The sequence below is a fragment of the Lycorma delicatula genome, chromosome 3, assembly GCF_047948215.1.
Source record: "Lycorma delicatula isolate Av1 chromosome 3, ASM4794821v1, whole genome shotgun sequence".
NCBI classification, from domain to species: Eukaryota; Metazoa; Arthropoda; class Insecta; order Hemiptera; family Fulgoridae; genus Lycorma; species Lycorma delicatula.
The window spans coordinates 207,034,869-207,051,023 of record NC_134457.1 but is presented as its reverse complement, the minus strand read 5'-3'; the positions used below and the strand labels follow the sequence as shown (position 1 = coordinate 207,051,023).

The 16,155-nt window shown below is 29.4% G+C and overlaps 1 protein-coding gene across 1 annotated transcript in view; it reads right to left on the bottom strand.

Annotated features, from left to right (window-relative positions):
- Positions 1–5,910: 5,910 nt before the first annotated feature.
- Positions 5,911–16,155, bottom strand: part of LOC142321294 (lachesin-like) — a 467,419-nt gene continuing 457,174 nt past the window's right edge. Inside the window, exon 8 of the mRNA XM_075359291.1 lies at positions 5,911–6,642. Within this exon, the coding sequence (XP_075215406.1) occupies positions 6,401–6,642 (242 nt within the window). The 3' untranslated portion in view covers positions 5,911–6,400. The remainder of the gene's footprint in view (positions 6,643–16,155) is intronic.

The following is a 16,155-nucleotide window of genomic DNA, read 5'->3' as shown; positions in this document are numbered from 1 at the left end:
CGATTTGGTGAATCATAACACAAGTTGTAATCGGAAAGTCACTGTGCAGTATACTTTACAATTATGTGGTGCATTCTGTTCTTTCGGCGTTAGTTGGTTGCCCTGTGGGATTGTTGTGCGTTGCTCAGTAATAAGCCAAGCCGTAAGTTGTTGGTTGAGTTGTGATTCAACGTGCTTCGTTTAGTTTCGTTTATCGGAATCAATAATTGCGAGAAACGTAATGGTTCTTTCGGTAGCGAAACGCATTTTTCTCGTTGAACACATCTTTCGTGAAGGTGACAAGTATACTGATTTAATGAAGCACAAGTTTTCTGAAAAGTTTTCAAATATTTCTGTCCCACACCGGAGTGCAATTCGAACTCTTATTGACAGATAAGACAATGGAGCAACAAGCTCCATTGAAAACCCTGATCGAAGTGGAAGGCCATCTAAACTAAACGAACAGAAGCCGCTTGATATTTCGGATATTATGGCCGAAAGTTTATCAAAGTCAATGCGTAAGTTAACACAGCAGAAAGATATCAGACTTACTACCGCATATAAAGCTGTAAGAAAAGAACTGAAACTTTTTCTGTACAAATTAATGTGTGTTCAAGAACTGAAACCTACAGAACATGTCAAAAGAGTAAATTATTGTCAGTTGCTGAAACGTTTTATAGACCAAAATTCCGTAGGTATCCTTGGTATTATAAGCGTGGTTTCATTTAAGAGGGTATATTAAAATACACGATTGGGATCAACATCTATTCCCCATGAATTACACGAAAAATCTTTCTTTTACAGAAAGCAAAAATTGGAAACAGGGTCGGTGTGAGTAGAACGAGCACTATGGGTCCAATATTTTTTGAAAATACAGTTAACAGTGATTATTATTGTGCTATTTTAACGAAATTCATTTAGCGGTTAACAGAAGGAGAAATCAATCACGGTTCGTTCCAACAAGATGCGCCACAGCACACACTACTTATAGGTGAATGACATTTTACTAAATGTCTTTGGTGAACGAAATCAATTCGATGGGTTTGTGACCTGCACTATCGCTTGGTCTGACTTCCCCAGATTATGGCGGACAGCAAAACAAGCAGTGTATCGCAATGGACTAGGTACGATTACCAACTAAAAACCGCAATAATGGCACATTCCAGTATATCAGCTGGTGTTTGAAAACAAATTGAAACTTGTGTTGTGTTGTATTGATGTTGGGAAGATCATTTTCAACACCTTTTATAAACTATTCCAATCATTGTAATATCCGTTTCTCTAAAATAAAGAAATAAAAATATAAAGTAATAATAAGAGAGTTTCGTCATTATATTTCCATAATTCCAGCGCACAAAAACTTTTCGAACGCACTATACTACACAATAATGACACTATAAATAATACAGATTCTCAATTAAGCCTTAAAGTTCATTCAAATAAATTTACTTCTAAATCCTTTCTGAGACTTATGTAAATTCAATCATAAAATAATAATTTATTAGTTTCTTTGTTTAAAGAGGTAATCGGTACAAACATATGTGTAATATGGACATTTTGATTTTGAATAATTTTCCGGTTGAACTGGATTTGGTTAAGAGTGAGTCTACTGTAGTTGAAAAAAGAAATTTATAATTTAATCATTTATAAAACAATTTCAATAAACATAATCATAAATTTTTTTTTACACACTATAAAACATATTTTCCCAATAATTAACATGGAAACTTATTTATTAATAATTTAATTATAATAATAATAATAATACAATTTACAATCTTTTCTATAAAGATATAAATTTACAGTCTAATAACAGTTATTTTTTTATATATACTGTATATATATATATATATGTATATTAAGTTACATATTTTTATTTAAGTTTTTAAGAAGTACATCAGTACAACAGCTGGTAATAATTAAAAAAAAAAAAAAAAAATGTTATTTACATTGAACAGATCGGCTATCTTTTAAATTTTTTGTTTAGTTTATGCAATTTTATAACATGATATTAAATGTTTATAACAACAAATAATTTATAATAGTATGTTATTTAATTTACTGAAAAAATATCTAAAATTAAATATATATATTATTATTATTATTATTATTGGTGTAGGCAAACATGCAGATATATGATAATCAATGATGTTATAAGCTTATACACTGTTATATTATGTTACAATTACGCTATAACATTAGGATTCACTTAATTAGTAGAACAATTATTAGAGTTTATATTAGTAATATGTTAAAAAAAAATTATTGTTAATATTTGTTTGTAGTACAGTAAATATCATAATTAACTGAGAGCTGAGAGCAGATATAAACTTTCATAAAGCTTTAACGATTCAACGTAACTATTTGATCCAGAATATAAATCCACATTATATTATCTATTTGAAAAAGTTAGAACTTATTTATTAAAATATTAAGTATACAAATTTTTAATGATTCTAAACAGACCTAATAAGAGGTTTACATAAGACGAAAAAAAGGAATAGCTGTAAAAACAAGAAAAAAATTATTGAAAATTTACAAGTATGAAAAAATTAAAACTTCATAATAAAGATAATCTAGTATAATTTGTTTAATCCTTGTTTTTAGTAAAATGTATTTCTGCCAAATCTCAATCTAGATACCAGATGACATAGCACACCTTCTTTGTTTAATTGTACTATTTTTCAATGAATTTCTGAGATCGGCTCCTACTGTCTTGTAATTTCATATAAATTTACAATACATACATTATATCAAAGTAATCTTTATCGTAAAGATTACTTTTGCGTAGGGTTTGCTAAGTAATAAGGTAAGTTGTTTTTACAAAGCCGGAAAGCTGAAGGGATAAATTGGAACTGAAATTATATTTAAGCGACGTTACCATAAATACTATACTGATTGAACTGTTTCCTAGAAATTATGGGGATGGCATCATCCGACTTCCTATTAAAGTACAAACGTAATAACTCTTCAGATTCGTATATTATCAGTAATAACTGAAAAATTTTTTCTTCTATAACTGAATAACTGTTCGTTCAACTATATAATTTTCATAGATAGCTGTGATTTGGGTGTTCGGTCTTATGGGTTTTCCTTAAGAGATGACCACTGCCTTTTGCTATTGTTCTAAAGTAGGAAAGTTCAAATATATACAAGCTGAATGTGTTGTAAGAATTCTGTAGTTTAACGATAAGAATAAATCACCAGTACGTGGTGTTTTAATAAAAATCGCTCTCTTTTAGCTCATATCGAATGAGAAAACAAAGAACTGATACAAATTTTATTGTCAATAGTGTATAATCATCAACGCTAAACATTTACCTAATACAAGTCGTTATATAGAATCAAATCGTTACTGTTTTTTCTTTAAAGGTAGTTTAATAATAAACTTTCCTTAAAAATTAAAGTTATTATAAGATAATTTTGATAAAATGAACACTACTACTTACAAGTTTGTCCACGTAAACTGCGAATTTTAACTGATTTTTTTTGTTGTTGAACGAATGAATGAATAGGATTATTCAATTAACATTCAGAACTTGCTTAAATATTTCCTAGAATTCATCGTTACTTATGTGATTTACAAATACTTAAAAACATTCGCCCGAATATTCGGTCGAATTTTTTTAAAATAGCCTTTCTTGGGGTAAAAAAATTATTCCAAGTATAAATGATAATAGTTATTAAAATTATACATATATAATGAAAGTATTAAACCAAAGATAAAAATCTGATTAACAAATAACATTTTGATTGCGATGTGCGAGTAGAAAAACAAACAGCAAAAAGGCAGTAAGCTCGCTAACATAACAGTAAGATTTATTCTACTTGATTATTCATAATCTTCATCATCGGATACGGGCTAATATAAGCTCACATAAGACGGGTCACGTGGGGTAAACACCAGATGTGTGAAACGCACACCTGATGCTTCATAGGCTAGGGACGGGAAGGGCAGCTCTCCAGCTGAGGGATGGGTTGGGTATCCAGAAGAGGAACTCGGCGTGTCCTGATGACGTTAGGGGGACCCCGGTTGGATGCTTCTACGGGGGCCTAGGCGGGGAGAGTAGGCTGCTACCACGACAGCCTGAGGTGACCGAGTGATGCTTAATTTCCAAACTGGTTGCCTTAGGGGTATTTAAATCAGAAACTAAAAAAAAACCTCCCTCTAAAACCATGGAGAAAAAAAAATTAGTATTACATGTGCATTTTTTTGAAATTAGTCAGCACTCGAATAATACATTTTATTTCTTTTCTTATTATATAGTAACTAAACTATAGGAAGCTTACTAAATGTCCTTAAAGGACAGAATAGAAGATTCTCTCATCGATCGAATAAAAACCAATAAGTTCTGGTACGGAAGCTAGAAGAAAATATATCAATTTCAAGCAGATTGCTGAAAAACTATTCTGAAGTGATCGATAATTACCAGAAATTAAAAGAAATTAGGAAAAATATAAGATTGAATTCGGTAAAGGGTGTCCTGAAAAAGTCACAAAAAATAAGGATTAACAACTGAAGGTAGCAATGATAAACGACGTTGAAGTAATGTAAATGCTATCATAGAGATTTTACAGAAATGAATAGGGTTGTACACGAGAATAATATTGACTTTCTGATGATTACAGGTCGTGACAACCCCAGTCATCTGTTCTTTTACTGGTGACTCTAATACCCATTTCATTGTCAATGGCGTGGAAGCATCAACCCGAAACATTTATCTAATATAAAGTCGTTATATAACATTAAATCGTAACTATTTTATTTTTCATTAAAGGTAGTTTAATAATATAACTTTTCTTAAAAATCAAACTTATTTTAAGATAACTTCATTACATCCAACGAATGTAATACGGATCTTTTTTTAACAATTAAACGTTTTTTTTTACTAAAATATTACTTTTTTTTATTTATCAGTTGTAGAAACCTCATGCAAATGTTGATGTATATTTGAGTGTATTTGTTTATTATATTTATTAAAAAACTGCATTTTTATGGGAAAACATTTCTTTAATTTTATTAATAAACTCCTGAACAAAGCTTATGATCCACTTGTACAAATCAGCTGATCACAACCCTTAATTATTATTTGTTTACATCTGATATAACTCTCAATAAGTAAGTTGTAGCGATAAATATAACTTTTACAACACAGATGGCGTATTTAATGCATTATACACTCATTTGAAACTTGTAATATCTTAAATGAAAGGTTAATATCTTAAATGTTATATGTATGCGCGTATTAATTGCTCAAAGACGTACAAGAAGAGCGTTACAGAAATATTAATATTTAAGTTAGTCTTATGAAAAAGTTCAATTAAAAATGGATGTAATCCATTTTTATTTTTTATATATTTTAGTTAGTAGGATGAAGCTTTACCAAGATACGGATTAAATTAACCCGTTAAACATTAATCAACCATTAATATTATTGTGGAGACAATGAAGAGGGAAGAAAATTCTCGGGCTGGTCCATAAGCGCCCCATACATCTCTAGATGGACATCTAGTACATCTCTAGTTGACATTAAGGATGCACTGGCTATACAGATTCCGGTAGTTTCAGCGTGGACCGAACACAGCTTCACACTTGCCCTCATAAAACTGAAAATAGGAATAGAAGGTTCAGAGGTAAGGTTAAAAGGGTGGGAAATGAATTAATTATGATTGAACCACAGAGCTTAAGTACAAGATAAATATTCTCACTAAAAGAAAAGTTCAAGCAAGCCCTTTCCTGGTTCATCCCACCCACAATTTCGGGAGATCATGTAATTTTTACCCAGATGTCAGTAAGCACATTTGTGCTTGCTTGATCAGTTAAATGTATGTTAAGACAATTTTTTTTCTCTAAAAATTATTTTACCATCCGAGAACCCGTACAAGAACAGTAGCAACTGTCATCGCCCATTTAGAGTGATCAAAATTAACTATAAATCCCAGCCTGCCCGACATCCATTAGAAATAAATATTGGCTAAAAAAATTATTTTTGTAATAAGAAATATTAAATTAAGGTTATTATTTTGACTAGATTACAGATTTAGTAGCTCTTCAATCTATTACGTTACAATTTTCACGAATAAAAATTTATTCTTAAAAACGTTTTTCATAAGACCGATTTATAATATTAATTTTGTTACAGTTTAAAATAAATTAAATAAACTTTGTTTAAGTAAATCTAACATTCAGAAACCGACACTAATTTTATTGAGCTCAATTTCTAATAAAAACAATCCAATAATTTTTAGTGACGTCGCAATTGATGTACCTCATGAAAACTATTTACTTTATATAATGTCCATGGGAAAATAAAGTTGATTCTTTTTTTCACTGAAAGTCTCTGCTTAAAAGCTGATAAATTGTTAGCAAAATGTTCATACTGAATCGCTGTAAAACCGAAACAGCACATGATAACATATGTCAAAGTCTAAATGATAAAATCGGTCTTAACGATGATGCCGAACTTTGGGCTGGTGGTAAAGGAGCCGTATGGAAGGTTCCTCTTGCCGGTACACCTGCAGTAGGTTGACCCCAATTTTCGCCGCCTACTGAATTGGAAATCTCTTCATTAGGATCTTCTTCTGCAGACCCATAAGGTTCAGAATAATCATCTTCTTCATCGTACCGAGGTTGAGGTTGTCGTCTGCTCTGGCCTGGGATTTCTGGAATTCATAAAAATTGTATAAATGAAAGAGAAAAGTTAAGTATTCAATATAAAATTAAATAAATTAACACTTGGGATTTTTATTATTCCGTAGAATAACAATTTTTATTTTTTAAACTAAGTGAATTATCTATCACAGATAATTTTAGTCGATCCAAGACTAAATTTAGGATCAATTCAGGTGGTAGTTCTAGGAAAAACTACACAAACTATTATCGTAGGTTATGCTATAAATATATTGTCTAATAGATATTGGTTTTTATTAATTAAAAAGATCAGGTTACGTTTTAATTATTATTATATACACATCTTCCAAAATTAATACAATAAATAAACTATCTACTATTAGACTGATTTATATATACATTTCTGTTATATCTTTTATTTAGTTAAAACTGATGAATACAAATTTTTATTTTTATTATTTAATTATTATAACACAACAAATATAATAAAATAATAAACGACGCATAACAAATTTTTTGTTGCTCCTATATTAAAAAAAAAAATAATTAAATTATATTTAACACTAGTGTAATTAATATGCAATGTTTCTGAAAGTAAAAATTGATATAACGAAATAGGCAAATTAAAATTTTTTTCTTATTGTTGAAAGACGTTACGTACAAAAAAGTTTTTGTTGATCTATTTATCAAAGCAGATATTGTATTAATACTGCTTACAAGTCCATATACACAAATTTAATTCGTCAAAAAGGCAGTTTTTATACTGTTTTTACTATGTAATACTTATGTATAGGTTTACTAATGTGTTTAAAATCATCTACCCAAAATCTTTGAGTGAAAGAGTTGTCTGCTCGCGAACGTACATTCAATGTTTTTAAAAACAGTTATAGTTATCCAAAAAAATTACAATGAAATTGTACGATGAAAGCGTATGATAAGAGTCTTGCAGATATCATTACTTCTGTAATAAATAAAACTGTATTTAACAAAATGATACTGATATCAAAAAAGGTAAGACCCTACATTTCTATTGTCAAAATCTGCTACTAATTTAGAATTTTGTTTAAAAAAATACGTGTTAAATATATGTAATAGAAAATACATATACAACAATGGATAATAAATAATGTTTAAGAGTTCTACTATATAGTAAGCAAAAAATAGAAAAAAAATTGTTATAAAACTTACCGGCCCGATTTCATTCATTAAACAACGAATAATCAAAAGGATTTTATTATTTTGGTAAATGTGATGTGTATTATATATAAATGAAATCGGGTTGGTAACAGTTTTGTAAAAAAATTTTATATTTTTTGTTTATTATATGGAACGTTTAAACATTGCTTATTATCTATTAATGTATATCTATTGTCTATTACATATATTTAACTTCTTTTTTTTAAACAAAATTCTAAATTAGCAACAGATTTTGATTATAGAAGTGGTAGTGTCTTACCTTTTTTGATATCAGTATCATTTTGTTAAAAAAAGTTTTATTTATATTACAGAAATTTTCGTTTTTTGACCAGAAGAAATGATATCTGCGATACCCTTACCGTACGGTTTACAATTTCATTGTAATTTTTTGGATATCACTGCGTTTAGTTAAGAGTATTTTTTTATGAATTACTGATTTATCTTATGGATTTATTACTAAAGGCATTTTTTGAATTTCTCGGGCAATTTTTTTTTTGCTAGTCATATCGTTCACTTCGTTCGTTTTATAAAAAAAGGAAAAATATGGTAATATTTTTCCTTTTTTTATAAAACCAATATAATGACTTTCACGAATCAAAGATCCGTAATGTAATATTGCACTTATTACTTTTTAAATGTAACCCTCGATTTTTATCGTATCCGTGGACACACTTTTTATATTATTAAATGAATTTTTATTATTTCTCCATCAATTAGTTCAAATAGTTGTAATCGTAGAATAAAAATTTTAACAATTGAATTTATTCCTGTTTCATGTAACAAATCTTTGTTGCCACATTTGCAACACTTTCCTACTTTCGTGTGTTTTGAGATTTATTAGCAACTATAATTTCTTGTAAACTAATACTTTTATTTTTTTTTAATGAAGTGATTTAATGAATTAAAAAAAATGTTTCATCTTCAGTACTTTCATTTACGTAAGAAGATTTTCTATTAAAACAAGGTGTAGTATATTTTCTTTTAAATTTTATTGTTTTAAGTACATCATGCAGATTTTGTACGCTACCTATTACTATAGTACTGTTACGTAGCAATGCGATTCGTAAACACACCTTTTTGAGGGTAAAGTGACATTCGTGTTTTGCTGTTCATCAAATGAACGAAAAAAACGTTGTCTAACAAAATTTGAATTATTTTTTGAAAGTACTGTTTACTGAAAATCTAACTGAACTGAAATATATTATTTCATGCTTATTTTTTAAATTTTTTCCACAAGTTTCATTTCACTTTTAGGTTAGGTCATGTTTAGAACTGTAAACATAGTTTGTTGACTTCGCCGTGCCGTCTAGTTCTGTGGGCTCTTACCGGCGAAGTACTTACGAACTTCCTGATCACAGAGATAGATTACTATAACAAAAGAGATTGCTCACTCTTTCATTCCTATCCTAATTTTTCATTGCCTATTCATATTAGTCTATTTGCAAGGAAAACTTTTATAAAAAATTAATTATTACTTTTGTTTTTATTGTGTATACTAGCTTTTAATGCAACTAATCGGGAAAGTACCGAGAAATAACAATCGAAGATTTTCGTTACTGCTGGGATCAATTTGTTGCCAATAATTTAAAAATATTCCACTAGAGTTGTTATCCAGATATAGGACCTTTATTTTATCCTTTGACTTCTACCATTAAAGTGCCTAACATTCAAGTACAAAATATGTAAACTAATTTTTCTAGCCGATTAAAATTATGTTATAAGCTGATTTACGTCTATTTAAGGATTCTACTATCAGCTTCAATTATCTGTGTAAGTAATAGTTTTCCGAAAAAGAATGTAGTTTTTAAAATATAATGATACTACAACTGAAAGTGTAGTATCTAAAAACGTAATAAAAATTGCTAAGAAACACAGAGTTCCGAAAATTAGTTTAATAAACTGTGCCTTTTAAAAATTACTATTATTCATGTCATCTATAAGAAAAACGCCAAAAAGTTTAAAATATGAAATATACCACCACACTAATAACGCTTGAATTTACATAATACAATTGTGCATAACACATAATGGCTAAAACAGCTTCTGTTTCTTAGCAAATTGGGCTTCATAGATGAGGAAACCCGAACGATCATAATACGATCTATTACTATTCGTACAGTTTAGTATAAAGTCGAATGTGTAATAATTAATACTTTTCCGGCTGTTATAAAAGTGGAAAAACACTACCGTTAGTTAAAAAGTGACCACCTAAAATTTTTATTCCTTCACATTTTAAGTTACTATGAGGTGGATTGGTTTTTATCCAACTTTTAATTTTTCGGATTATTACCTTATGAGAAAACATATGTTTAACAAATTTTTTGTAATACACATTTAATATTGACACATTTTTGAAAAAAAAAATTAAGAAAATATAAATCCTTTTTGCCTAGAAATGAGATTAAAAAAATACTTTTCTTTGTTTCAAGCTATGGAAATAAATTAATAAATAACGTCGATAAAAATAAAAAAATAAAATAAATTTAAAAAAACGTCGATATCAGAGTGGATAATTCTTTTGTATCCTTATCATAGGATTAGAAGAAGTTTAGGGGGTTAATACAGCTCCATCTTTAAAATAAGAATTTCTATTAATATTTATAACATTTTTCTCTAAATGATGTGGATAGTTGTAAAATGTTACAAAGTGTAAACGTAAACGCACAACTTTACAAAAAAAGAGCTAAATATATTTATTATTTTTTTTATATTTAGTTCAAAATGAAACGTTAAAAGGTGGTATAGTTTTTAACATTTATTACATAATTAAAGGTTAGTTTTAAATTTTTTAAAATTACATCTTTTATTCAATACCCTAATATTAAATATTATCAAGTTTTTATTACTTGCATTACATTTTTTTATATTCGCTTAAGAATGAGTTTTGTTATTTCGTAAAATATTAAACAGCAACACTTGAATTCACTGACAATAAATTTACGTTAATTTTTTTTAATATCTTTGCCAGTTTATTAAATAATTACAAATATTTTTAATATTAATTTTGTTTTATTCGAAAATAAGCAGCAGCCATAATGATATTCAAGTTTATTATTTAAATTTAAGCTCTACGTATACCGGAAAAGTTTAATGATGCATACCCAGATACTTTCAATGAAACCCACCGAGTTGGTCTAGTGGTGACTTCCCAAATCAGCTGATTTGGAAGTCAAGAGTTCCAGCGTTCAAATCCTAGTAAAGGCTTTATACAGATTTGAATACTAGATTGTGAATACCGGTGTTCTTTAATGGTTGGGTTTCAATTAACCACACATCTCAGGAATGGTCGAACTGAGATTGTACAAGACTTCATTTACACTCATACATATACTCCTCATTCATCCTCTGAAGTATTATCTGAAAGGTAATTACCGGAGGCTAAAGAGGAAAAAAAAAATACTTTTAATTAATTTTTCGTAGTTTCATCAATTCTCTTAGTATGTTTCTTAAGAACAATAAAGTTTAAATTTTAAATCCTGTTTTATTATTATTGTTATTTTTTTTGTAATTATATTTTTTAAGATAATTTTAAATTATATAATTATAGTTAATGGGAAAAGATAGATTAAATTGGTGACAGTGATTTGTGTTTAGTCTGGTGATGAAATTGATATTGTGATTAGTTATAGTCGTTTAACAGTATACCACATTAGCGCGACGGTCAGCTGGGGAAGTAATGACGCGTGTTGCTCAACTTGCCACTTCGTTGAATTGAACACTGCTTGCAAGCTCTTTTGCTCTTCCGTCCTTCCTTTTCTTCCTCCCTCTCCTTTACTTACTATTGTTGAATCTCTCCTTCACCGCAGAACAGTGTTACACTCTCGAGCTAAGTGTGACTGTTTGTTAGTTTAAAGGAGTTGTCTGTCTTTAGTTACAAAGACAATTTCCTAACTTTGCTGGCAAAACGCTGTGCTGTACACTCTGTTTTGTTGTCAGGATACTACACAAGTAATAACACATTTTACTTCGAATGTTACAAGTTAAATGTTTCGGCTTATGAGATTATGCACAAGTACATTATACTTAATAAAAAATAATATAATAAGAGAAGATTTTCATTCTTCTTTCAATTCGTCCACCGTCATTAATAAAAACACTGATCGTTTGATCGTTAATGTTTATTTATTAAACTTTAATAAACTTTTAAAACAATTGAGTAATTGAAATTTTAAGTAGCTTCATTTCAAAAAAGTGTAATAATATGAACAAAATGAGTTTTTTAAAATGAAAACGAGTGATTAATATTATTTTAATAAATGAATCTGGATATTATTATTATTATTCTAGAAACATAATTATCTTTTCATATGATGAAATTTAATAGGTTGTTATTTTATATATTTATTATTATAGTAGAGAACAGGGAGAGGTGGAAGGACCATATTAATAGGATGGTAGAGAGAAGGTTCTCCAAGGAAATAATACACTATCGACCGAAAGGCAAAAGAAGTGTGGGACGGCCAAGAAAGCGCTCGTTACCCTTAGCAATCGGAATAAGTGAATCGCCTATCCCGTGATGGAAGAAGAAAAAATATTTAAGTGCATTATTTTATCATCATCATTTTCAGATACTAATTGTTTAGTATTATTTCATCGATTCCAATGATTCTGAATCATTGGTATCTTTATAACTCATTTAATACTGAGAAAAAAAAAATACTGGTCGTAATTTATTCCCCGATCATTTATACGTTAACGGTTAATCATCACATTTTTTTCTTTAAGATTAATTTTCTCTTTAAATGTTTGAAGATATAAGTAGAAACACCTTTTTCTTAATAATTATTATAAAGAATAATTACGAAAATATGCTGAATTAAATGCTTATATGCTCTTATTATCCTCTCAAAAAATCTGAGCGTTTTTTGTAGTAACAAATATTTATTTATTAATCGAGTTTTAAAAACATTGAGAATTATTTTTAAAAGTAAAAAAAAGTGATATGTTCGTTCTGATAAGTAGAATAAGAATTTATGTGTTAATATCACTTTCTCGCTGGCATTATTTCTCTCTGGGATTAATATCCCAGGGAGAAGGTTTCGTTTGAAATTAATAAATTTTTGTTAAATAAATGTTACATTAATAGGATTAAAATATAAATTGGGGAAGCTATAGCTGTAAACAATCCTATCGTAACTAGCATAGAGACCATAATGGTAAGCATTTTCTTCCTAAAAAATCTGATTTTTTTTAGATAATTAAGTCGTGTAATCTGATTATAAATTAACTCTTTGGTCATCAGATATAACCCTGAAATTCATTGCCACATTGCAGGAAGAACAGGAACGGATCCAATAAAGGCGTCAACAGGATTCCTAATCAGCATGTACGACCTTCAATCTGCGATTGTAGAAAAAAACAAATCCATTAATCGACAATCATTTTACGTTCACTGCTCTTTTCTAATTAGCCTAACGTTTAATTTAATTTTTAAATTAAATCTAATTGCTTCGAAAAAATAAAACAATAATGATCCGGAAAAAAATATATTACCTAGTAACTATTGTGAAGTTGTGATAAAAAGACAAAGCTAATAATCTTTTTGCAAAGTTATTGTAAAATACCCACAATGGCGCGAAATAATTTAACATTTTTTTTTTACAAATATCATTCATCTACAACACAATAATGGTTGATTTTCATCAACACACATGTGTTTACTTTTTCTTTTTCTTCTAAAGAGCTGGAGGAACCCCATTTACGGGCGCCTAAGTAGTGTGGGGTTTGCTAACAGGTTCCGCCAGTTATAACCAAGGGCGTATGTATACCTGCGCACTACCGACTAAACCTCCATCCCTGGCTTCCCATTCGTGGGACTGCATATAAAAACATTTCATCAGAAGAAGGGGGAACCGCCCAGATACAGTCATAACAATCCAACAATGTCACACAATACAAACAACACTACTGGAAGCAACACATACAGCACGTCAAATACATACACCGACAACAACAATACACAAGAACCTGTAGAAAACGGGACAAGCTACTAACATCCACAACACCCACGCGTTACACAGCCACACAGCCGTGAAGACAGAAATCTTAAATAGTCACACCACTTACCAGTAGTCACCATCAGACGCACAAGCAGAGTGTATCCGGCCTCATCGCACCTAGGCGACCCGCACACTTACGAGGGGCCCCCTAGGTACTCAGCTGAGGACCTGTCCGCCCCGCGCCCTCCGGCGTCATTCTCCTCTGCGGGACTCCTCATATAATTGGAGCTTCCTAATGACCGTCCTCACGAATCTTTCCACAGTCATCCACTGTGCCTCACCTTGTAATAGGACTCGTAGTAGGGTATCTTCAGTACGATACATGTGCTGACGTCTCAGGTTGCCGAGCATCTCTCTACGCTCTATGGCTAATCGCGGACAAAAATCAAACATGTCTCTTCCACCCCACACTCCGGACAATTTTCAGATTGGTCGAGCCCGAATCTATACAAATAAGACCTGAATCCCCCATGACCCGCCAGGAATTGCGTTAGCTCAAAACGCAGCATGCTATGGGTCCTCCGGCATCACGCCCTGATGTCCCCAATAAGGCGGTACATATGTGTTTATTTAGCTTATCAATAATAATATATTATTCCTTTTAATTTTTTAAAAATATTCATTCCTGATCGAAGTAAGAATACTTATAAAAATGTGAGATAACAGAAATGTTATTGGTTAAAAAAATAGGACAATAAGAAAAGTTTATTAATCAATCAACATATTTGATCCTTCAGTAGTCATCCTAAAAAAAAATTCTAACTAATAACTTTATTAAATAAATAACTTTATTAAATAAATATGTTAACTTATTAAATAATACCACGCCCTCTACAATTACTCTTTAACTTATCCTATTAAATCGTTACAAACGATATTGCAATAATCAAAATCAAAATTACACTTTCCTAAAATGGTAGGACGAAGTCTTCATATTTAAAGGAGTCATCTCAGAAACTCATACGAAAAGTTTATTAATTCAGAAGTCAAGCATACAAAAAGTTGAAACACTTTCCGAAAGATAATGCCAAACATCAAGCTTTTGTAATTATCAGCTATTTTAAGCGGAGACAGATTGAATGAAAAAATTAACTAGTGATAAAATTAACTAGAGTAATACAAAATTAACTTTTTGTTAAGACAGCGCAAAATATAATAATTTAAGGTTTTGATTAATATCACTATTACAATTTATGATAAGTATAAAATATAAAATTTTTGAAAATTTCACTAGCTTTTACAATACAATACATATTTATATATATAATTAGAAAAAAAGGTTGTACCATATTTTTATATTAAAAATAACTTACTGAATGAGTAATTAAATTTTGAAAATACCGGTAATGTTCAGCAACTCCATTATCAGCTTTAAAAATTAATCAAATGATTATTTATTTAATTCCTAAATATTTTTTGGAATAATATTCTTTTTTTTTCAGTAAACAAAATTTTTTTTTACTATGTTTTCGGAATTAGTAATAGCAGTAACAAAAGCAGTAGCATTAGCTGTAAGGATGTACCGCATGTAAACTGTCTGTGCTGTGAATTAAAAGTAAACTGAGGTTAAATTTTCATTTCTATGTAAATGCAGTATATAATTCATTAGCATCGCCGGTGGAGCGTTTCCTTGCAGCTGTTCCAAAATACGCATTTCCTCTGTTTACATCTGCCCTACCTACTACTCTTCACAACCTCAATTGATCAACGTTCTTGTTATACGACGAAAGAGTAAGAGTGAGAGAAAGATAGAAATATATATAGAAGAAGATCTATTTTACACTGATTTAGTAAACCTACTTGTAAATTTAATAAATGAATACCTAAAACGATTTTTCCTCGTATAATCTGTACACAGGCTTCCATTTCGATACGGTTAAAAGTGTTACTCGAAATCTCAATTAATTTACTATTACTTTTATCTACTTCTATACAAATTAATTAAATCTCATGGAAAGAAGGTTATAATATGAACTTGTTTTACACATCAACAACTAGCATATTCATGAGTTTATAAAAATTCTTAATTCTGTTTTATTTTTCAGTGAAAGATTAGTTTATCTTATATTTAAAAAAATAAGTAGAAAAAATATGCAAAATAACGCTAACAGTATGTACTTAAAAAAAATTAAGAAAATAGAATTTAATGATATTCAAAAGGAATTTATAATAGAAAATGTTCAAGGCAAGCAAGTTTTGTATCATATTGAAGGAAATTCTAGAGGTCTATTCCTTAATGTGAAGAGAAAATGCAGTTTATAGATTAAATAAATGTAAATCATGAGCGTATATAAGGCATTTTTCTCAGACAAATAAATACGTAAATAATTTTCTTTTAAATAAATAAAC